The 24,969-nt window shown below is 38.5% G+C and overlaps 1 protein-coding gene across 1 annotated transcript in view; it reads left to right on the top strand.

Annotated features, from left to right (window-relative positions):
- Positions 1–24,706, top strand: part of LOC145994039 (protein takeout-like) — a 58,672-nt gene extending 33,966 nt beyond the window's left edge. Inside the window, exons 3-6 of the mRNA XM_083130122.1 lie at positions 12,394–12,541; positions 17,171–17,304; positions 22,300–22,446; positions 24,540–24,706. Of these exons, the coding sequence (XP_082986248.1) occupies positions 12,394–12,541; positions 17,171–17,304; positions 22,300–22,446; positions 24,540–24,706 (596 nt within the window). The remainder of the gene's footprint in view (positions 1–12,393; positions 12,542–17,170; positions 17,305–22,299; positions 22,447–24,539) is intronic.
- Positions 24,707–24,969: the final 263 nt, after the last annotated feature.

Below are 24,969 nucleotides of genomic sequence, written 5' to 3'. Positions count from 1 at the left end.
ACAGAAAAACAAATAAATATATTTGAACCATCCCTGAAACGAGAGAAAAACATTTTTGGACTGAAAGAAGATGCATTTCATTCATATAGTTTTTTTCACACTGTGTGTTCCATACCACCAGAATCTTGAATATTTTTTATTCATTAAATATGTAATTAAAACTGAAGTTATTAATTAATTTGGATCACATTTTTACGTCCTTTTTCCGTTATTAGGTCCTTTTTTTTATATTTTTAGGTCTTTTTTTGACAATTTACAGGTCTTGAGCCCTACTAATAACCAACACTGTCAACCTTAAACCCACAAATGGAAGGCAACCACTGTATGCAATAGTGTTGCTCACGGGACGGGACATGTCCCGTCTCGTATCGTGTCTCGTCTCGAAAACGAGACGAGACACGAGACGGGACGAGACGGAATGCCTTTCTCGTCTCGTTTTCGAGACGAGACACGAGACGGGACGGGACGGCTTTTGAAAAATCTCGTCTCGTCTCGAATGTCTCGAAAAAATAAAAGCAAAATTTTTAATCAGTTGCAAATACTTGTTTGCTTGGAATAAAGTATTTCAATTAGAAACGTTGATAAGCGTGTGTTAAGTCAACATAAGAAGACTATTCTAGAGAGAGGCATGAATGAATACCTAAACTTATTTCCTATAATCTTTCGAAACACAGCGTTACTCCCCATTTTTTTTAAAAAAAAATATTCCAGGTTAATAACTTTATGTTACGATAGTACTCCAGATACTAATACAATTCTGAATAACATCAAGTAAAAGGGCAGGTAGAGAAGGTGGAAGGAGGGGCCAAAAGATCGTGGAATGTCTGCGTCCGAGGTTTATCTTGTAAAAATAGTCTCAGCTCTATAGGTTGGAAAGATAAACGGACCGACGGATATGGTTTATTTTTATTATTTAATTTTTACATCAAAGGGTGTACAGAAGTGATTGTTATTAGGAAGTAGGAAAAGCATTGTAGGAAACATGGCAGTACAAATTGTAAGGAGTTGTTGGGAAAATTATTAAGGAGTCCAAGATATAAGCAAGACCAAGAGAAGGAGATAATTAGGGACAAATAATCTTGCATTATCCCACTCCGAACAGCTGAGAGCTAAAGAGGAGGAGAAAATACGGGAAATATGGAAAGAAGTAATTTGGTGATTTTAGTGTTTACAGGGAACCACAACAAGATTTTACCACGTGATTATTTGCACGGGTTGCGAAATTATTAGAATGATATGGAAATTTCGGATGTCTTTGTTGAGAAAATTCTTGTTGTTTCCTTCAGGCATTCTGCAGGTGGTTGATTCGATTTTTTTACGTCAGTTTGAAGATTATTTCCAATGTTTTTTTTTTATTTCTTTATTTCTTATTTAAGGAGAATACTATTCCTTGGATTGTAAAAACGAAATACTGAGGCTGATATAGAATAGATTTCAAATGAAGGAAGTGCACTAAGTTCTGTATAATCGTCGTAGAAGGAAACTTTGTTCTATGAGGGGACTCGCCGATGGTACAGTGGTAGCATCGTCGCCTTGTAATCAAGGGGTCCCGGGTTCGATACCCGGTGAAGGCACATTGTGATTTGAACCCCACTTTAAACTGTGGGTCCAGTCCCGATTAGCCTTTCTGTAAATCAGATGAAGGAATGTTGTAGCTGTTCTTTTTATTCTGTAAATTTAGCCTTCAAGTTTATGAGCAAAATACATGTAGTATCTACTGTCTACATTTTCACTCGTTATTAAACACATTTCACAAAGTAGTTTTATCGAACTTCAGAGGGTAGCTGACAGCAATGTCAGGGTGGCGGAAGCTTGTTTACGACCAGGGTGTATTCCGAGACTATTTTTCGCTGTTCCCCACTGACAAAGGTTTCGCTTTGAACAATGGACACCGTTGCTTCAGGGGGCAAACACCAAACATAGGGCGAGGTTGACCTGCAGTAGCGGGTACGTGCCATAAATCCAGGCCTAAAGTAGGAATGAAAGTTGATGCAAGGGAGGGGCAATAAAAATTCTGTAATTTGGTTTGCTTGCTGACAGGAAGTTTTGCAGGAAAGCTGAAAAGGAAAACGGCAGACTTTGAATGAAAGAGGGACAGTGAACACAAGTTATTTGTATTATTCGCCGACACACATGCTTCCATTTCGAAGGTGAGGCTATCAGCAGCCAAGTTATTAGAGGGTTGGAAGCAGTGACGACGCCAGAGAAAGCAGGGGGACGCCCCATGTCAGACACTTCGCCCCCCACCCCCCACCCGGGCCCCTCAACTGAAGTTAATTAAATATCGAATAATAAGAGAGTTCATTTATAAGAGTATGACGATTTTCACCTTTTCAAAGTGGTGTATTCTGCATGATATCACTTTGCTGCTTATAATACCAACTTGATTAACAAATATTAATTTGCTTCGTCAAAGATTCGAGCGCCGACCTGGGCATAGGTGATTTCTCATTCATTTATGTCCTGTAATAGCCGAGATTAACCTAAGTTTTAACCAGTCTTAAGAACTGGGAAAAAGTGTTGAATGTGGATGGTTTTAAAACATCACGAATATTTTCAGGACCACAAGACATCATCTGTAGTACGGGCAAATTATTCTAATCGTGGTCGTTAGTGACAACGCTAATTACACTGGTCAACATGAAATTTGTTACAAGGAATGTGAATGGTGTTCTAATGTAAGTCGATGGTGCTGAATTCGAAAATGAAATCAGTTTTTTCCTATCGGGCTCAGTTTTCTTGTTACAAAATAACCTGTACCTAATGCAATTCGTGAAAATTCTGCCATTGGGCTGTGGTTTAAACTATATTTACTCTACAGATATTGTTGAATAAGAGTCATTATATGACCATAGAATGACCAGTACGTTCCTTAGGGCAGGGACCTTCCTCCAGTTGAAACACACCAAATCATGAATAAGAGATAGGCATGGCAACACTGTCAATGAGTCATGTCCGAACACGTAGAATCGCAGTGTCGTTTGTTGTCACGTGCGTCTTAGCATTGTGAGTTCTGATGGAGTGGGAAATGACATTGCTTGATTAGGTTGTGATTCGAAGTTTCAGAAGTCGTGTGTAGTGTTAATGCAAAAGAAAATGCCTCTTACCTGCGTAAATAGCCCCAATTCGTTTTGTTATATATGTGGAGAGTTGACATTTAAGTCACAAAAGCTACGAATTGCCCCTCTTATAAAGAAGTGCTACGAACTTTATTTTGGGTGTAAAGTTGGGGACCAAGACAAAACATTGCCCCCCTCCCCCTATGCTGTTTGACCTGTGTTACACTTCTGACAAGCTGGTTAAAAGGATCACGTCACATGTCGTTTGCTGTTCCCATGGTTTGGAGGGAACCATCAGATCACACAACAGACTGTTATTTCTGCCAGACCAAAATACGAGTAGCTGGAATCACGTCAAAAACAAGGAACACTGTGCAGTGCACAAATTTACTATCAGCCATGAGACCTGTATGTCACAATGAAGAATTGCCGGTACCAAAGCCTGCTGAGAATGTTACTTTGAGTGAAGATGATTATCGTGACCAAGATGGGGAAGAAAGTGCAAGAACTGAAGAAACTGCCGACCCAACATTTAAAGTGTCCGGTTCATCAATGGAGCCACATTTATTGTCACAAGGTGATCTGAACGATCTTACGCGGAATTTATTTTTTTCTAAGCAACAGTCTGAAGTTTTAGCTTCGCGACTGAAAGGTTGGAATCTCCTCGCTTGCGATACGAAAGTGTTTTTTTTTCGTGCCGCCATACTATTTTCTCAGAATATTTCTCCCAAAAAGGAGACATGGTTTTTTGTAATGACATCTCATTCGTTATGGATTGTCTTCGCCATGAATACAGTTCACACGATTGACGTGTTTTCATCGATTCCAGCAAAGTTAGTATGGAAGCTGTACTTCTCCATAATAGAAATAAATTCCCATCAGTACCAATTGCTCATGCTGTTAACATGAAGGAGACGTATTGGAACTTGAAACAGTTTCTGACAAATATCCAATATGAGAAATACAAATGGAATATATGCGGAGATCTGAAGGTAATTGCAACTCTCCTTGGCATGCAGCTTGGGTACACAAAGCACTGCTGCTTCTTATGCGAGTGGGACAGCAGAGACAGAAAAAATCACTATTGTGAGAAAAAGGCCTCCTTGCAGTGAATTAGTGGCTGGACAGAAGAATGTGGCGAACACTCCTCTTGTTAACCCCAAAAATGTGTATCTCCCTTCTCTGCACATAAAATTGGGACTAATTAAAAACTCTGTGAAAGCCATGTACAGAACTTCACGTGGATTCATGTTCTTGCAACAGAAATTCCCAAGAATCAGCGATGCCAAAATTAAAGAAGGAATATTTGTATGGCCTCAAATAAGGGAATTGATGAATGACGAGAATTTCATTCAACTATTAACAGATGTTGAAAAAATGGCATGGTTCAAAGCAGAGAACTATCGCAATACTGTACATGGACTAATTAGATCATACCAACGTATGGGATGTAACATGTTTCTAAAATTACATTTCTTGAATTATCACCTGGACTTCTTCCCAACTAACCTTCGTGCTGTTAGTGACGCAAACGGTGAACGGTTTTACCAAGACATTGCTCTAATGGAAAAGCGGTATCAAGGCAAATGGATTGCCGCAATGCTGTGCGACTACTGCTGGACCTTACGAAGAGATGTTCCTGAGGCAAAGTTTCGTAGGAAATCGGGAAAGAAACATTTTTAGGTATGTTTATACACTATTATGGTACTCATTTACTTCATTCCTTTGTAGTATACTGACACAGATTTATTACCTTTTAAGTTTGTAGCACTTTTGTGAAAGCGAGTCCTTTCGACCAATACATATAGAACATAGGCTAAGGTAGGAAAATACAAAAAAACATTTTTACAGGAAATCTGAGCCCGATGGAGAAATTCTGAAATTAGATCTGCATTCAGGGGCTCAGCAACTTCTAGAAACAGCTTGTTTTGTTCTTGTAACATTCACAAATATTTTTTTTGTTGACCAATTAAAAGACATTCAAAGTTGATTCAAGATTTGGTTGGTTGGTTGATTTGGCGTTTGAAGTCCACTTTATGCACAGTAAGGCTAATCGGGACTGGACTTATAGTTTAAAGTGCCTCCATTGGGTATCGAACCCAGGACCAAAAGTAATCGGAGAAAAACCGACACTACATGTCAGTTGTTGTGGATTCATCGCGGTTTCTTACTATTCAGGGACTTGAATTTCGAGATGATGAGTCTGAGGAAACCTTAACAAAGGGGATTTCTTCGATACTCTTGAAGCTAATGAGGGGATATTATTTGGAAATGTATTGAACGTGAACCTTAAAATGCAAATTACACTTAAAATTCGATTCAAAACATATCGCGGGCAGGTAAAACAACGCTTATTAGGATTTGCCACTCTTCAATCATTAGATGCAGGTTCGCTCTTTCTCGTACATATCAAAATCGAAGAACTTCTTCCCACGAACTCCATAGGTGCCTGTAATTGGGTAGCACAGACATACGTTGGAGTGGTAGAGTAAGAGTAAGTATTGCCAGGGTCAGAATATTTCTTGAATTATGAGATAACTGTAACCTTTGTCTGAGTTTTTTATCCTGTGAAACACAAATTTTGCCCAAAACTCTTCAGCGTTACGAAGATGGTTGTCCTTAAAATCTTTGAAAAGGTTTGCTCGAAACAGGATGCTGGATGCAAACTGCCTCATTTGGCTGTTCTTGCCATTGAGAAGAAATGTCAAGTCCTGGACGTACCAAAGGTGCGCAATGTGTTCTCCAAAGCACATAGAGCAGAATTCTCCTACAGGAGAAGTGCCTCACATTGTTTCTAATACTTAAGAAGATTCATTTCTTCCAACGTCACGTTTATTTTGCAAGAAAATTAAACTCTTCGAAGCATTATTTTCATCATTTATATTATTATCTTATAACTTAAATATTTATATCAGTAGTTTCATCTCAAGAAAGACGATGAATTATAAAATTATGAATGTCTTTCAATACTGAAATAGGCCACTAGATACAACGCAAGTTACCAATAAAAAATAATTAATGTCTTTATTAAAATGAATCATGTGGAGATAAACTCGTAATCAAGAAGTAAATTTAGGCAGTAAACGTCCACTCTAAATAAAAGACAAACACAAAACACAAAACACCATACATGAATATAATAATAATTATAATAATAATAATTATTATTATTATAATTATTATTATATAAGTATATATATGTGTAGTGTTTTCGGGCGTTTTAATGTGACTGCCCCCTTACAATATTTTGTTGCCAGGCTTCCCCCCCCCCCCAGTCAAATTTCCCTGGCGCCGTCACTGGTTGGAAGTAAATTTATTAGGACGAGGAAAGTAACATTAGCTGTTGACAGTGTTGCACCAAAGGACGTGATATGTGCTACTGTTTGTATAAATGATAGGAAATTTAATCAAAAATTTATAATTGTTGAGACTTGAGAGTTGGTTCCTTCATTTGATCTTAGGAAGAGGTTTTCCGAGACAGAGTGGGATTATTTTACACATACATGGGAAAGGGTGGTTGTTTAAAGATAGAGACGTATTTTGCACATTTTTTAAAAGTTCAGATAAAACGAGAATTTAGCCTTACTGTTATGAAAAGAAATAACGCAGTACGGGGAAATAATAACTTCACATTTTTCGCACCTGGTGGGATGCAACACAAGAGTATTGCAGGAAGTCTATGAACGAGGATGAAGAAGGATATGTGAAATTTGACTTACCTGCGGGTGAATTAGTTTATTCTAATATTCTTAAGGTTGATATTGTTTTTTTTTTGTTTTTTTTTGTTTTTTAAGTCCACTTGATTCGCAAATAGGCTAAATCGCGAACCGTCCTACAGTTTAAAGTGCGATCCGATCTACTTTGTGCCTCCATTGAGTATCGACGCGAGGACCCTTCATTACAAGACCTCGACGTTATTACTACGCCATCGGGGAGGCACCCAATTTACACAAATATGTTGATTCCAATAACACGTTATATGCATAATCTGATATGCATATATCTGATTTTGCAGGAAAGGCTTCTTGCATCCTCCTGGGGCCTTGCTCTAGCTAAACAAAAAATATATTTGTTTAGCATAATCGAGGGTTACATATTCCTGCCGAACTTACTAGAAAACAAGGATTCTATTGGGATCATACTGCTTTGAATGATAGTATCAATGAAGTTTTATGTACGCTACTACTTATAATAATGAGCATAAAATATTAATCAGGAACTTTATTTTTCGTCAACTGGATGTAACATCTTTTTTTGTTATTCAGCAAATATTCAATTCATCACCTTTTTTGACATTAATTTTCTTGCCAGGACAGCTGTTTTTATGCAGATTTTGACGATCTTAACTACACGTAAGCTAGATATTAGCTAATATTCGTGCTGTTATATTACTATTCTTCTACCATCTTTGTAACATGTCATGCAATAACAATAATAGAATTGATTAATTTACATATTCAAGTGAATAGACCTATGAATTATATTAATGCATTAATTTATTAATTTAAACATTTGCTTAATTGTTGTCGTTAATGTTATTATTATCATTTTTTCTGAAACACTTGGCTCAGACACCCTCCCCCGACATATATTTCTAGATGCGTGCCTGCCGAAGGATAAATTAGATCAAGCGGTGGTGGTACCGGACTTAGAGGCTAAAGGGAAAACAAAGAAGTATGTGCGTCATAAGCTGGGCATAAGAAACAGCACAATATCACAAAGAAACACTTTTTGAAACTTATGTCATAGAAGATGTTTAACAATATTAAGAACAATAAATGCTTTCTATTTGTAATGTACTAAGTATTGAAATTTTAAATAGTCTTTTGTGTTCGTACTACACATTTAAAAACTTTTTTGTTGCTTCCCAGCGCCAAGCTTAGAATTAGTGCACGGAAGTTCGACATTCAGAAAGAAAGAAGGTCTATTGGAAAACATTTCAAGACTTCCAAAAGGTATAGCAGTAATGAAAAAGAGCACTCACTTATGCCGTGTTTGTTACAACCTGTCCGGCTTCCCGCGGAAGCTGATCACTGGCTTTTCTAGCATAAACCAAGCGGTGTTGCTGCTGAAGACCGCCTGAACTCCGTGCTGGGGAAAGCCAAAGCCAGGCAGCAAATTAAAATACGCAACGTGGCAACAACGTCTACGTAAGCTCCTCTCTTCTGGCTTCCATTCGCTCCTCGCTGCCCAGCAGACGACTTTTTTCTCGTTTCTCATTGGCACCAAAACTGTCGAGCGATCGCTAGCGCGGGAAACGGGACAGGTTCTAACAAACTTGGTATAAATGTACGATGGATAGACAGTTGTATGAAGCGAGAAAAACCACAAAGTAGATTTCATAAGATACCTAGCAATCAGTAACCAACAAACTGCATTTTTAATATTAATGTCCTCATGATTAACGAACCTTATTTATTCTCACAATGGGTAAAATATTTGGAGCTTTATCCCACTTTCCGGAAAAATATTTCGTGTTTCTGCTACTTTTGACTTTTGTTGGCATGATATCCCGGATCACTTTTACGAGACGAGACGGGACAAAACGAGACGGGACGAGACGAGACGAGACAGAACCCTTCGAGACGGGACACGAGACGGGACAAACTAATATTTTCGAGACGAGACACGAGACGAGACAGCATATTCACGAGACGGGACGGGACAGACCAAAGTCTCGTCTCGTCTCGTCTCGTGGGCAACACTAGTATGCAATTACAATTCTAAATAGTAATTCCGTATATTATTATGTAAGACTCAAATACAGCACATATGAAAGAATGCAATATCTACAGACCGAAACGTAAAATGGATACACATGCTGACAGACCTGCCTAAGCAATTACAAATATCGTATCACAGTGCAAGAAGTACGTGTACATCATTGTACACTTACCTACAAGGGTAATAATTAGAGCCCGGAAGTTTGGCAAAATGCCTCTTTTTATCTACTGCATATATTGATAAAATTTTTCCGGATATACGTTTCTTATGTTGTTCCGAATGTTTTGGAAGCCTTTTCATTTTGCCTATTTGGGACCCCACTGCCTATTTTTAATTATATTGCCTTTTTTTGCCTTTTTCAATGAAATTTGACATTTTTTTTTAAAAAAAATGTGTATATAAATTATTTTTCTCCCAAAAAACGTTGTTGGCATTTATTTTTCTTCCGTTTATTATGTGAATAATTTTCGCCTTATTTAAGTAATATTGAACTCACGCATGTTTCAACATTGCTGAAGGAGAAAAGTGTGAGAAAAAAGTATTTCATGCTGAGTCAGGATATTGCCTTTCGGCTAACATCTCTTGTGCATGATTGACTGCTGAAGTGGACAGGTTGATTTCGAACACAAAGAAAATATTTCTGAAATCTCCCTCTCGAACCCGAAAATTTCAGGAAGTTGCGATTGAGCTTAGTTTACCTCAGCAACCAGTCTTGACGAGATAGGGAACCTGGATATCAGCAGCTATATATTATGCTAACAACCTTCAAAAAATCAGTGAGGTGATCGATGCTCTTCCAGAAAATGAAGCGGCTTCAATTCGTGAAGTGAAAAAACTCCTGTGCTATTCAAGTTTACTTTTGCACATTATGGTGCATTGCCAGTGACAATTACAATTATAGCATCCATGAAAATCTTCGAGGAATCTATGCAGCAGATGATGGAAGTGCCAGGAGAAAAGGGGTGAGCTGTTGCGGAAAAGTGCTAACGGGTAGTGAGTGCAAATGAGGACTTGAAACAATTGAAAACAATTTGTGATATTCTAAAAGGTGAAAATGCTGTTACCAAAATGAGTCCAGCTACATTAGCTTGTTATATGTATGCTCCAATAACTTCTGTCGAAGTAGAAAGATCATTTTCTATTATGAAAAACATTCTCTCTGACAGACGACTAATTATCAATGAATGTTGAGAACTTAAAAAGCACCTTGTAGTTATGTGCAATCAAGACGGAGAAAATTGAAATGCTCTTCCCAATTTAGATTTTAACATTTTGCCAGAAATTATAGATAAAAGTACAGCGCCTTGAATAACGTAGTGTGGAAAACGGCATGCTTCTGCGCTCTCAGGCTGGTTCCACTCGAAAATGATACCGCTAGAGGCGCTGGTGTCGGTACACGTGCTAGGCATTCGTCTGCTTATAATGGAAGTAAATGGAGTTTTCGCTGCAACGTCTGATTCTTTTACATGAAGCATTTCTATGAATGTGATAATTGCTATGATATTTGGTACAGTGGTCGCGAAGATATTAACGAACATTCTAGACAGTCGACCACGTCCTGTTATCGTCATACTTTCGTTAATAATACGGGAGAAAAAATACGCGTGGAATGTTCTTGGCAACTAAATTTTTGTGTATGAATTAGGTTCATTATTATTATCATCATCATCATCATTTCTTTTAAAGATATACACACTGAAGCATTTTTTATTTTGGATATTTATCTCTTTTCTTCTGCTTTAAACTAATCGCGGCGATGATGATAATGATGATTGCATGAAACGACAAGGGGAACCCCACAAAACTTTCTTAGTGCCATCGACATGAGTGTAAGGCAACTTTCAAACCAATGGGACAAGCGACACGGGATGTTCACACTGTCACACTAGTGACACACACTTCCAGATTGTAAAATAGCATTCATTGCACATGAGGGTCCCAACTAAGTGACAAGCGACATGGTGCCTTCAGTCTATTAGCAAGCGTTGCTTGCGAACAACAGATAGGCGACACGATAAATCGCACATTACAACAACAGATCTAGGCGACACGATAAGCCACACGTGTCGCTTTGTCGCTTCTGCGTCGCTCAAACTGGGCCATTTCCTCAATAGCTTGCAACATGTTGCCGTGGTTTGTTGTTCGCGCATACGCGATGCAATGAGTGTCTTGCTTTAGTGAGATTGCGCACCAAAGCGACAAGCGGCACGCGACACTTATCGCTTGAGGTTTTCACCAACCGAACGCTGGCCTGTGCTTCCCGTCATGCCGCTACGATGTGAAATGTTGCTCTTGATGGGCTCCTTTCCAAGCAACATGTGTCATTTCGGTATGAAAGTTGCCTTAGACCGAATGACCCGTGTCGCTTTGGTGTGAAATCCTCGTATCGTTTGTCGCGTGTCGCTTTAGTCTAAAATCTCCTTGAGGAAACTGTGCAGTCAGAGCTGGTGTCCCTAAGGTTCGAAAGGCTGCATTGATTACAGACTGCTCGCTTCCAAGCGACACTTGTGGTTTGTCGCCTCGGTATGAATATCTCTCAGGATACTATTTATATTCTAATAACATAGAAAAATAAACTCTAATACACAGTCCAAGACCTGACGTCCGGAATCACATTGCGATGTTTCTTCTTGTGTTACGCATGCTATTTATTTATTAATTTTATTATACTTTTCTCTCCAAATTAATGCCATTTCTTGACTGCAAATCACTCCACAAATATAACTGTTTCCATCTATTCACTTACCGCCTTTCTAGAGAAACAAATCTACACAATATATTCCAAAAACTAACTAAGCCGCATTACTTTCATAACAAAATTAGCAGCTGTGTCGATCGCACTGCCATCTACTTGTCATCGTCTCGGGGAACCAGTTTCTTGGGTCGTTTTCCACACTACGTTATTCAAGGCGCTGTAGATAAAAGTAAGCGACTTCTAAATGTGCCTTTTTTCGGTTTATTTTGCCTTTTTTTTTTCATTTTTAGTGCCTATTTACCACATTATAAATGCCTTTTTGCCTGCCTATTTTAACGAAAATAAATGCCTGAACTTCCGGGCTCTAGAATATTCTGCGAAATAATAGAATTCACAAACTACACTTCTATGAACAAGAAAGTATTGATGAAAAATTATTGTTTTTTTTTTGTAAGTCTTAGTGAATGGTACAATACGTGTGTGACACTTATGCAATAATTGATTATTATTTTTCATTAAAGATAAGTTTTGTAATTATTATATTTAATAGACAACTGCACATATATAATCAACAAAGAAAGCAGTGAATCAGTAACAGAATTAAATGGTTTATTGAATTTTAGTGATAAAGAAAAGTGTGGCCTTACGAGAGCCCTCTCTAGGTAAGTTTCTCGGACGACACGGGTAAGCTGGGTTAATACGTAGATACAGAGGGTCTAGTGAGCAATTACCCCCATATTAACGCTAAATGTAAAATAAAAATAAAAATATCTTTAAAGAGTTTGATTAAAATTTAAAATCCGGTAACATGGAAAATACGCCACTTGGCAGTCAACTCTGAATGAATCGGAGCGAAGGGATGGTTTGGTGTTCAAAATCTTGGTTGTGGCGGTAATGGAACTCTTTCCTTTTCAGAGCTGCCCGAGTTGAGACTCCCCCGTCTGGACCCCCTCAGAGTGACGGAGATGACATTCGACCAGGGGATAGGGTTGCTGGGCCTCACCGCTCAAGTCACGGCCTCAAGGCATTATGGGTTTGACAGACTGAAAGTAATATCTGCTCGGTAAGTTCAGTGGCACCTATAGTGTATATCGAGCAAAGTTGCTTGGCGTTGGTTGAAGTGAACTTTGCTTAGCGAGCAAAATTTCGTTTCGCTCAGCAACGTGTTAAGCTGCGGTAGATAGCTTCACTATATGATTGTGTTGTGGCAAATATGTTGGTTTAAAATATGTGCAGATTCTACCATTGGGTGGGCATAATAGCCTCAGGCTGAGTCTCGTACGCTTAATGAAGCTATTATTATTATTATTATTATTATTATTAATAATAATAATGTGTGATGGGGGATCGAATAGTAAATACTCGGGCATAAGATATTTACATTGGGACCCAGAGTGGCAAATGATTAGATTTTATATTTGATTTTTGTTATTTCGTCGGTTTTCTGTCACTTTTCGTTAATCGCAACGATGAGGGACACTCGCAAAAGAAAAGCCATGCCCAGTCCCGGATTCGAACCCAGAAGATGAGCACCTACGTGGCAAAACAGTTACAAAATGCCATGATAATAACAACAGGGCGGGTTCGAAACTTCGTGGAGGCACATAGTGGTTCGGATCCAATTTGAAATTATACAGGTCCAGTCCCGATTAACCTTTCTGTGCATAAAGTGAACTTGAGAAACAAAACCCAAACCAAAACAAATAACAATACGAATAATAGGAATACGAAGAACCTAATTTATACTGTACGACAGTGGTTCCCGAAGTGTGCGCCGCTGTGCAGTGGCTGGCTTACAGGAAAGCCGAGAAATGTTCCAATATTTTCACTGAAATGATGTGATTGTTAAAAATATGTGTTTATTTAGTATACTTTTTACATGTAAAATGTTTCTAAATTTGAAATAAGTATGTGTTTATTTTTAACTTAAGGCAAGCAACCTAACTTAACTTAAGACAAGGAACCTAACCACACTCTGCTAGGCGTTTCAAGTGTTAGATAGGCCTACATTCTGACTTGGGTTACGCGCAAAAATCTTGAAACACCAAGGGCGCCTTGAAACGAAAAAAGTTTGGGAACCCCTGCTGTAGGATATTGTACTACATATATTGTTTAAACTCGGGTACGCTCGCATGCGTGACCTTCGGCAACGTTGTGGGTGCAATGATATTAAAGATGGGGTAACATGTCTGCATGTTGTATTGGATGAAGGGGATAAAGTGTATAAGTTTGCAAATTTGAAAAGTTTAGAAAATAACTTTATGTGTGTACTCTAATATTGTACAAATATTCAACACATTATTGTCTATTTTCATAATAATAAACTGGGTGAACATTGTTCGTTTCAAAATAGTTAGATATTTCATTTAAACGAATTGAATAGCGACACTATATTGGAAAAGCAGTATTTGCGTCTTTTGTCATTTTCACATTTGTAAACGTAATTGAAAAATAATTGTCTTCCGTCATTCCCTTCGAATTCCTACCTTGCCCCTCTGTAATAAATCTTGACGCTCGTATTTTGAAATACGAAAAGTCTAGTATAATTCACTTACAGTACATTTCGGCAGTTGCGAAGAAATGTTTTTTATTTGGGGGGGGGTACAAAAATTCAACCTTACACCCCCCCCCACACACATATATATATATATATATATGTGAAGACCCGTAGCTTACAACACCAAGACCCCACCCCAATCCCCTCCACAGTTTCAGTTATAACTTTTCGCAAAGCTATACGAGGTAGTTCGTTATACGTATTCCTACGTTTTATTTTATCACATCCGAAGTACCTAATTTTCAAAGGAGTTTCTTCCCCAGTAAAGGCCCGGAGCTGCAGCCCTCAAGCTCACCCTAAAGCCTGCATAATTTTGCGCCTCCTAAGCCCACTAGCTGCTTCTAATCATAGAAGTATTCAATTGGTCACAGTTATCTTGTTTCAAGATCTCCAGTAATGCCTTATTGCTTTCTAATGACAAAGTTAAATCAGCTTTTTATGGGATGATGATATGTGAACATTTTCTAGTATAGATAATATTCATTAGTAAAATATACATGTAATGAACACCAGAATACACTTATTTATTGAAACATTCACATATCCCCAAGTATATGTACTTAGTGAATTTGATTGGGTGGGCACTCGGGTGGGCACAGGAATTTTTGGGTGGGCGCTTGCCCACCCCTGTCGCCGTCCCTGCTCGTCATCTAGTTCTGTCAGACGGGAGAACTGATCACTTCTTGAAGGCTTGTCCGCACCACAATTCAAAGAAACAAGCAAATCTGGAATACCCCATTATGCTTGAAAGGTGGAGCACCGAAAATATAAATTTGTGTCTGATGCTTTAAAATTTCTTTAAAAGAATTGCCATGATGATAAAAAAAGCACGTTGGTTATTTACAGTAACAATATTAAAGATGATGGAATTATCCTAAGCCTACTTTTCCTAAGCCTATTTGAGATTGATTGCCTGATATCGGGTTATTTTACGTCGCCTTTCTGTCACTTTTTACTAAGACCGTGAGTGATGATATTATGAAATCGATGAAGTGACACTCACAAAGAGCAATCAATGATCCCAATACCGAGATTTGAACCCGGGACCCCTGGCGTCGTGGATTGCTGCGGTAACCACTCCATCACGAAGGTCCGCTCTTAGGCCTACCTGAATTGAAATTGGTTTATTCTGGGAATCTCAAGTTATGTATAGCAAGAAAGTTATGTTATAATACAAAATCGTTTACTAACATACTCTTATTGCAATATAGAAAGTGGCGTGCATATAGGGGGGGTGGTTGGGATAATAACCCCCCTTTGGACCAGTAAAAAGAATGTCAAAGGCAGGAAAAGATGGCAAAGAGATGGCTGCCTACTAAAAAAATGTATAGCCCCTCCCTCCTTTCGAAAGTCCTTGGTACGCCACTGTATATATTCACAGGAAAGCTAATCGGGACTGGAGACTTGCAGTTTAAACTGCGATCCGAACATCTTGTACCTCAACCTTGCATCAAACCCGGGACCCCTTGATTACAAGGATGCGACGTTACCACTATGCTATCCATCAAAGAAAGAAAAACTAAAACTGTCCCATAACTTGGCAATACAGGGGCTGTTCCATTTCGAACAAAGAAAAGTAGGAGAAAGGTCTGTTCCACTTTCTGATAGGGGAGGAAGTGTGATAATTTACATTGACATTTCCTAATATTTTTAAAATTATTTTCACGAAAATGGGACGAGGCCTCAAAGTTTTTTTCATTCCTGGTGTTAGTACATAGCTATATTCACCTACAAGTTGGCATACTTAGTGTATTTTTACCTTGATGCTGTTTTGAGATAGGTCTAATTCTAAAGATGCGGATTTCGCAATTTTCGAGTATTCAAAGGGTTATTTATCTGCTAACAGCATCAATATTCCAGTAATGTGCTATATCAGGTAGCCTGTTCTAATAGTGAGCATCAATGCCCAGTAAACAAATCTTTGGGGGTACTGTTGCTTAACCAAGTGCCGAAAACAGGAAAAAACTGCATTTTGTACCCTCTTTGATGTCGCATAACAATAGAAAGCAACAATGTCCCATCAAAACAATTGAATGTATATAAGCAACCAGTCTTATATTAACAGTATATCAAAACAAAAGTTTGGGATGTTGTTGATTTCCAAAGATACAGCATTCCGAACTTACCCATGTTTCACTTTTCATGAAAAAATGGGCGGCCTGACCTTGAATTTTGACATTTTCTACAGGGGAGGGAAACATTTTTCAAGGTCTCAAAATTTTACAATATTCATTTCTCATGACCTAGTAATGAAGCCAATTAAAAAATACAACTATCTCACTTTGTTCGAATTTCAAAATAATGTCTCTTTAAAGAAGCTCGATGTAGACATTTTCGCATTGAGTATACCAATATCTAATTGTATCTGTACTAAATCTCCTTATAAAGATGTCACTCTTGTGACCAGGAGTCGATTCATCTGTGAGTTATTTATCTGTGAGAAATAATGTAGTTTGATAATGAAGACATGGATGACATGAATCAAACAATGTGTGCAAAAAAAAACGCCCGTGGAAACTGGTTGCTAAGGACACGAAGAAAGGGCATTTTCACCCTAAAAAAGGGCTAATTGAGCGATTTCTTAATTTTTTCTGCCTTTTGGGACAATTTTCTTTTGGAAGGGAGTTGTAATCGAGCATTTTTTGCCTCCGGGGCTTCCTTCATGGAGAACATTTATGTCAGTGAGTGGTGGGATATATAGTCCAGAATACATCGGAGACTTTTCCTATTATCCGATGGCATTACGACAGGATTGAAATAAATACGAGTATGTACAGTGGAATTCATGAGTACTACCGTGCAAATTGTCCAGCACCATGTTCGTGCACTTTATTAACCCAATAAGAGCTTCAAGAATTAAAAGAAAACTCAAAACAAGCTGTTGACAACTTCTGCACAAGCATACATAAAAATCCATCGCTTGAAACCACTTAGGATGTAAGAGGAAAATTAATGAAAATAGTCATGGACAATTTGCACGGTAATACTCATGGATCCCACAGTACCTTGCAAAATTACATTTCGTGCTATTAACAAAGATGTTGCCGATTTTGTTAAAACACAGTCATTGTTAAGCGTTACCAGGCATATCACTCATACTGTTGTCTCTAAATTAAATTAACATTTGCATTTCAGCGTGGATCCAAGGAGGTATTTCATGGAGTTCGACATATTTGCTCCTGAATACACGATGGTGGGCAGCTACGATTGCACAGGGAGAATAATCTTCCTGCCAATATACGGGTCAGGACCTTGCAATGTTAGTGTCAGTAAGTATTGGATTTCATATACTTTAAAAGTTAAATAATATGGTTATTTTTGACGGCGTTGCTGAAGATCTCTACTGTTTCTCACCGGGCGTTCCATAAATAATTGTGGGGTTACAAAAAATTATTCCAAGTAAAGTATTGAACTTACGTTAAAGAAACCACTCCTGAACGACCGAGGAACTCAAACAATTTTTCTTTTTCACCTACAAATGTTCAATGCGTGCACCATGGGTGACACGACACACATCGGCACGAAAGTCTAGGTCTTGCCACACTCGCATCAACACAGTCCCTCAGGACTGCGATATCACGCGGCATCGATGAGACGAATGCCCTGTCTTTAATGAAACCCCACAAGGAAAAAATCACACGGTGTAAGGTCCCGTGATCTTGAAGACCAAAACATTGCACAAAACACTGTTGAGTGATGTGGGTGATTTGAGAGTCGTCTAGCGACAGGGATATGAACATACATGCACAAACTGAGTTCCTCGTCCGTTCTGGACTGGTTCCATTACGTATAAGGGGTTGGGTACCCTATTCTACATCTTCGAATTTTCAATTATTTTTTTTTATTATGAAGATTATGTGATCCTAATTGTGAATAAAAAAATGGAGCGCGGAAAGAAGTATTTACAACTGTACAGCCGTTTAAAGTTGAGATTTTGTCGTTTGAAATTGTTGAGTCCAAATTTCCCACCGATTCCGGGCTCCGCCCCTGGGGTAATTGACTTACCGCTCCCCTACCGCTACCGCGGCCCCGCCTTTATCTATTTTCACGAAAATATTTGAAATGTGCCTGAAATCGAGGGTGTAGAAAGGGTAACCGGAGCCAAAATTACTTTCAGAATTTTCTCTAATTAGTTCTCCCTTACCTCTCTCTACTTTTAGATAAAATAATAATTGGCTTAGTTCTTAGTAAAGGATGAAGTTTGAATTTGAACCAACCAAACAGCAGCCAATCGAGTACAGGCGCGTTCGGATTAATCCGATGGTGTTGCGGTAACGGAGTTACTTTGTAATTAAGGGACTCCTGGTTCAATACCCCGTGGAAGCATATAGTGGTTCTATCTCAATACAAACTTAAAGTTTAGCCTCGATATCTTATCTGGGCATAAACTGGACTTTTAACCAATTGGAAGAGTGTATTTGTTTTCTATCTTTCATATTTAGTTTTTATTGTGGATTACTGGTAATATTGAGAGCAACGATGGTCCAGTCTGTAGGGTATCTGACTGCCTCACCGGGGATCCGGGTTCAATTCCAGGAATTGAGATTTGAGGTGGAAGTTTTTCCAGCAATATTCCTTCGAATCTAGGGCAATTGCGGTGGCGGACAATTACGATGAGGCCAAAATGACGGACAATTGCGATGATTTTAACGGCGAAGGTCATTTTACAAATTAATGGTAGGACAATTTCGACGATCAGGATCACTAACGCACAGGTGGACCTAACCTAACCTAACCTAAAAGTGGTTGTAATGCAAGAACGTTACAGAGCTACCTTGCCAGTCTCAAGCCTGGAGAAAGTATGAGAGCAAGCAGTGTTCTATTCGAAAGTATCAATATTTCACATAATTGGACGGGTTAACGTTACAGTGGTGTAAGTCACTTATATATAAAAAAAGACTTTGACACAGAAACCAGATCTATATAAGTCAATCTGTTAACAGAAAACGTGAAGTAAGTCAGAGATTCATTCAACTGTCAACAGATGACAGTTTAAGGTCTAGTGATAAAGGAAACAGCTGTTGTGTTGATCAGCAAAGTGCTGTGAGTCAGACTCTTTTTTTAAAAACAAAAAGTGACTTACACCACTGTAACTTTAACCCGCCCAATTCTCTTGTACTCGTAAGATGTATTGTACGGGGTATTAAGTCACCCTTAAATTTGATAGAAGATTTAAAATTGTCCACCCGCCCTTTCACTTCTATGTTCATCGCCATTTTCCGTCATCGCAATTGTCCACCCGTCCTTCCACTTCTGTGTTCATAGCAATTTTCCGTCATCGCAATTGTCCATCCGTCATTTCACTTCTGTGTTCATCGCAATTGTCCGGCTACTGTTCCTTCATGTAGCTCTGGGGTTCTCCCAGTCTCTAATGGAATAAACACGGCCAAAGCTTGGTGCAGATGATATTGTCGTGTGAGAATCAGAGTGCCGTAATTCAAATCTAGATTTATCCAAGTTACAGGAGAGCGGAAATAATGTATTCTTAGGAATATGCCTGACTGTAAAAAAAGAGTCAGTGAATTGGAAATACGTGACTCCACCTTACTGCTAACGATTACAAGTGGAGATAAGTCGATCTCACCCCCAAATCGAGCTCTTTAGAGGAGATACCTGGAACGTGTGGTTCACGTCATGGTGCAATGGACAGTAGAAGCTTTAACTTTATTGGTATTTGTAACTTGTTATTTTTCGTAGCTTCGCGACGATGAGGATGAGTGATATTTCATGTCTAGGCCGGGAACTTCGAAAGTCGTGCACTTAACGCGCTCGGACACCAAGCCGGCAGCTTTATCTTTACTAGTGATTTAGCAGAGAGAGCAAAGTTGAAACTCCAATAGCTTATCTCGTGAGGAAACATAACAGAAAGAATGCCGAGGAGATGTGCCGTTTCATAGTATCCATAAGTGTCCTTATTCCCTTCGGAGTTCCTCATGGGTTCCTTGATATTGTCCTTCTCCACCTCAGAGTTCGTCAAAGTTCTTTAAACTGCCCTTGTCCATTCTTGAGTTCCTCGGCGTCCTTTTACAATGTCCTCGTTCTTCCTGGAATTCCTCGCAGTCTTTTCGACTTCTCTTAATTTTTGTTCTTTAAGGATATTTTATGTGCAGATAGGCATACCCAGGATTTTTTTGATGGAGGGGCCAGATCTGAAAATGTCTTATCTATATCACACACCACACCGTTACACACACACACAAACACACATATACATACACACACACACAAACACACATATACATACATACACACACAGGGAGAGAGAGAGAGAGAGAGAGAGAGAGAGAGAGAGAGAGAGAGAGAGAGAGAGAGAGAGACGGAAGCTACAGTTGAAATGTTTTTATTAAGTGTTAGATTTTATGTGCAACAAAGAGAAGAACATAAATGCTGTGAGGTTAATTGAATTAGGTTATTATGCGTTGCTTTTCTGCCAAGCTTGTCTAACCGCAACGATTATGATGAGCAATGATATGAAATTGATTAAGGAACACATATTAATATATGCAAGGATTAAATCGAAATTTTTACAAATTTTAAAATTCCCGATGTTATTTTCGTAATTTTTTTTATAGTTTAACATCTAAATATTTCATAGTTCGAAAAGGGGGCATGGCCCCTCCCCTCATCCGGGTATCGAACCCGAGCCTTTTACTTGATAACAAGGTGACGACGCCATTGGAGAGACTGCAGAGACCTTTTGCCATTGTCTTTATTATTCTTTGTCGGAGTTCATCCGAGATCTTCACAACTATCTTCAAACAATGTCAAAGGACTCTCACGATCTCCCGCACGGAGTACTTCCAATGAAGTTGCATTTTTAAAACTACTAATTTTAATGAAAAATTTAAACGGAACAATAGGTAAACCCTAGCTATGTTCATGTATCGCACACCAGATTTAACTCAACACAGATTCAACATTCTAGTTCTCAAAGAAGACTAAACTAAGACTAAACTAAAATAATTGAAGTATTGTTTAAAAACCTATTATTTGCCACAAATACCAATAAATCCAGAGAACATACTTATTTTCATTACTGATTATAATCACGGTGACACGAGACATAAACGGAGTTATTTATTATTGTTGTAAATACAATGTTTGCACATGTGTACGTATCTTGGAGACCATGCAACTGAACCATTAAGAATTCTCTCCATAAGTCAAATAAGACTTTTTTTTTTTTTTTTTTTTACACAAATAATACACTTCAACCTTCCTCTTCCCTTTCATCTGTCTCATGTTTTTGAACAATTTTGCCTGCAGTTCGTAGTACGAGTTGTTCCTGGATGTCTTCATAGGGAGTTCAAGGTAAATTTTATTCTACTGTTCCGTTTAAATTGTTAATTCGAATTTGTAGTTTCAAAAAAATGCAACTCGATTGCCAGTATTTGCACGTTTTTCTGTTGTTTTTTTTTTAAAAAATCGTCGCTTATTTCTGTAGAAGCACACTACAGGCTTCTGCTCTTCTATAGCAAATAGAATTAAGATAACTTGTACATCACGTTAGAATCCGGTTGAACTGTTGCACCATAGATTTATAAAGCAAATGATTGATGTAATTCAATGATACACGGGTGTACTAGCTATGTATGAAAATAAGAGAAGTAATCTGAGAACAAGAGGTTATATTGTATTAATTTTAGGAAAAAAAAAACAGATGACAGGTTTCTGCCATACCGTGGCATTGCTCTACTTCCGTGTCAGTGTAGTTATCACTTATCAGAGCGTGCTACTACCCCAGGGGTTCCTGATTCGAATCCCCGCCTGGGCGTGTGTGCTCTCTGTGAGTGTCCCTTCACCAATTTCATCATACGATTTACCATTCTCATGATTACCCGTGAGATAGAAAAGCGAAGTAAAATAAACCCAATGAATGAATCATCTTTTCTGTGATTGCTGCACTCGTTTTGATCAGATTTCGAGCCTTTTTCATTCATTAATCAGTTAATATCTGAGCATTTCTGCAAAGTTTTCTCCTAATTTTAATCACTAATTTGATTACTAATTCTCAAGTTAATCACTTGCTGATTAACCTCAAGATTTCTGACGTAACTGTGCTGCCATCTTTTATCATTTTCTTAAACTCGTTGCTCTTGTGGCTTGTAACAACTTTACTGCTTGAATATAATTATGTCAACATTTCGCTAACAGCTTTGTGTATTTCGCATACTTCCGTTTAAGATAGTGCTATATGCTGCCCAGTATTCTAATAAAAAGACTTGAATAATCTATAGTGACAATTAACTTTTTTCCTGTTTCAGTCGATATGAAGGTCACGTGGACGCTTGAAGGAAGGCCAAAGATGAAAAAGAACATAACTTACATGAATCTGAGAAGATTCCAAGTGAGGGCGCTTCCTGATAGGGGCAGATTCTATTTTGGAAACTTGTTCAATGGCGGAGTTCTTGGTAAGTTTCTGTGACGTCACCAAAGAATTTTTTTCGGGTTGGTTCAAGGGTGTCGGGAAATATTTTCTGCTGAGCTCTTCGGTTCCTACTATAGCTCTCGCCACAAAAACAGTCCACTCAAGGTCGGAACTTCCCCTTGCCTCCTCCACACCCCTGGCCCTCCAGAGTTGCCACACTTCCTCTAAGTTGCTCAGTCGACACTTCGAGCGTTGTACGTGTTCGTTTGATTTCGTCGGTTGAAATTGTTGCTCATTGGCAACACTGTAGGTGGGTGGTGTGACCTTGACTGAACTGTTTACGTGGCGAGAGCTCTAATATATTCTCTCTTCCTATTACGCTCCACTCTCTCTCTTTCTCTTCCTTCCTCCGTTTATCTTTTGATTTTCCTCTTTCTCCATTCAATGGTGCAGAAACAGGACTATCTGGGTACGGTCACCGGCAATAAAAATAGGACGCCTAAATCTTGAAATATCCGCTTCCCCTGCAAGCCGTTGTGTGTGTTGCCTATCTCTACGGCGTTGATAGAAGTTGCCGTTGAATGAGTTAGGCAACACCCATAACGCGTTGCAGGGAAGTGAGTATTTCAGGATCTAGGTGTGCCAGTTTTATTGCCGGTGACTGTACATTAAACTCCCATCTTAAATAATCTGACAGATGCGAGACACTAACGTTCAATTATTTCTGCCGTGTTTTTATGTACGTCATGTACATTTATGAACTATTCTGGGTTATACCTAGACCTCAGATTTTTAGGTTCTAAAAAGTGTGCTTTTAGGTTCCTAAAATAGACTAAAAATCCTAAAATAGGTTCTAAAAAACCCTAAAATAGGTTCTAAAAATCCTAAAATAGGTTCTAAAAACCATAAAATAGGTTCTAAAATCCTAAAATAGGTCCTAAAAATCTAAAGTTAGGCTCGAAAATTCCTGAAGTACGTTCAAAATAACTTAAAATAGTTAAAAATTCCTGAAAAATGCTGATAGGTATAGTCACCGGCAATGAAAATGTGACACCTATATCGTGAAATATCTTGCATAACGTTGTGTGTGTTGCGTTACCCTACGGCGATGGCAGAACTTACCATTGGAAATTTGCTATTAGAATCCACTCTTCGCCGTGTAGTTAGGCAAACATCTTTCATTATGTTATCCACTCCGCAATTTTGTCTTATATGCTGGAAATAATCTTTCAACATAAACATAGTCAGTGGTGCAAACTTCAATGCTGAAATGTTAGTTTGCAAGGCGTGAATTGCCACAAAGCTCCAAGTGACGCGAAAGTGAACAAGACCACACAAATCAGACCACTTTGTATTGTACAGTGGCACCAGATATTTTGCTTTGTTTAGAGCTTTGAAAAATCACCATCCACTTGGAGGAAGGGAAATCGACAGAGAGTACGTTTCAAACACGTTTGTCATTGGATTTCTTCGTGACCAAACAAAGCAAATGCATCCTTGTGACAAAAAGATCCTGTAAAACCTTTAGAAATATATAAAAACCTTAAGAAAGGCTTGTTTTAGGCGCTAAAACCTAAAATAGTTTTTTAGGGACTATAAAACTTCATCAGTTGTTGTATTTTTTAACGAAACGCTTACATAACTTATTATTTCTTACATACATGTAAAGGAAACAAAAAATTAGGTTAAAAACCTAAAATCCGAGCTCTACTTATAACTACTTGGAAAGAGCAAATAGGCCATATTCGGTACTAGGCCATATTGGGTTCAGGTATCTTACATTTCCTTACATTTACCCGTTGATAGTAAATGGGAGTCCACATAACCCAGAAATGTCAGTGACTGTACTAAACCAACAAAAAGCATCACAACCCCTTCGAACATTACAGTGTTTGTCCGTTTTTTTGTTCTTGACTATTCTATTATAAAATTAATGCAAAATGTTTACTAAACCAATCGGGGATTTGGATTCATTGAATCCTTATCTTATACTGGCACGGACAAAGGTAAAATGTGGGGATGTGATCAATAACATAATGTCCCATCATACGAATTACTGATTTGTTGTCCTGTTTTGAAGGCGACTACAAGGACAATCTCCAGAAATTTAAACATTTGTCCTTAATTGTATTTCAGGATTCATATCAGGAGACGACATGAACAGAATCCTGACGGACAACAGCAAAGCAGTTCTGTCTCAGATGGCGACTACGATTGACGACACGTTCGGCCAACTGTTCTACATCATAGCAAAGAGGTTCCTAGATAAGGTTCCCTACAAGGAACTATTTGGGGGACTGTAGGAAGTTTACTCAGGAAAGTACGTTTAAGCAACAATACTTCATTTATTCGTTTACGTATTTCTTTATTCATAGTACTGTGTAAATGAGACAAATGTTCTAGGTGGCGAAGGAACCGGTTTTAATTCGCGGGTTATCACTCTGGCCGTTTGCCTCATGTGCAAGCCGAAGCGAGGAGGACAGATCTCAACTTAACCCTCATGAGTACTTCCCGAACGCTCTCCTTTAAATCGATTTGCCAGTGCATCTCTGTTGTACCGTACGTA

Source organism: Lepisma saccharinum, chromosome 10, assembly GCF_977018435.1.
Source record: "Lepisma saccharinum chromosome 10, izLepSacc3.1, whole genome shotgun sequence".
Lineage (NCBI taxonomy): Eukaryota > Metazoa > Arthropoda > Insecta > Zygentoma > Lepismatidae > Lepisma > Lepisma saccharinum.
The sequence above is the reverse complement of the archived record's forward strand: the minus strand, read 5'-3'. Positions and strand labels throughout refer to the sequence as shown.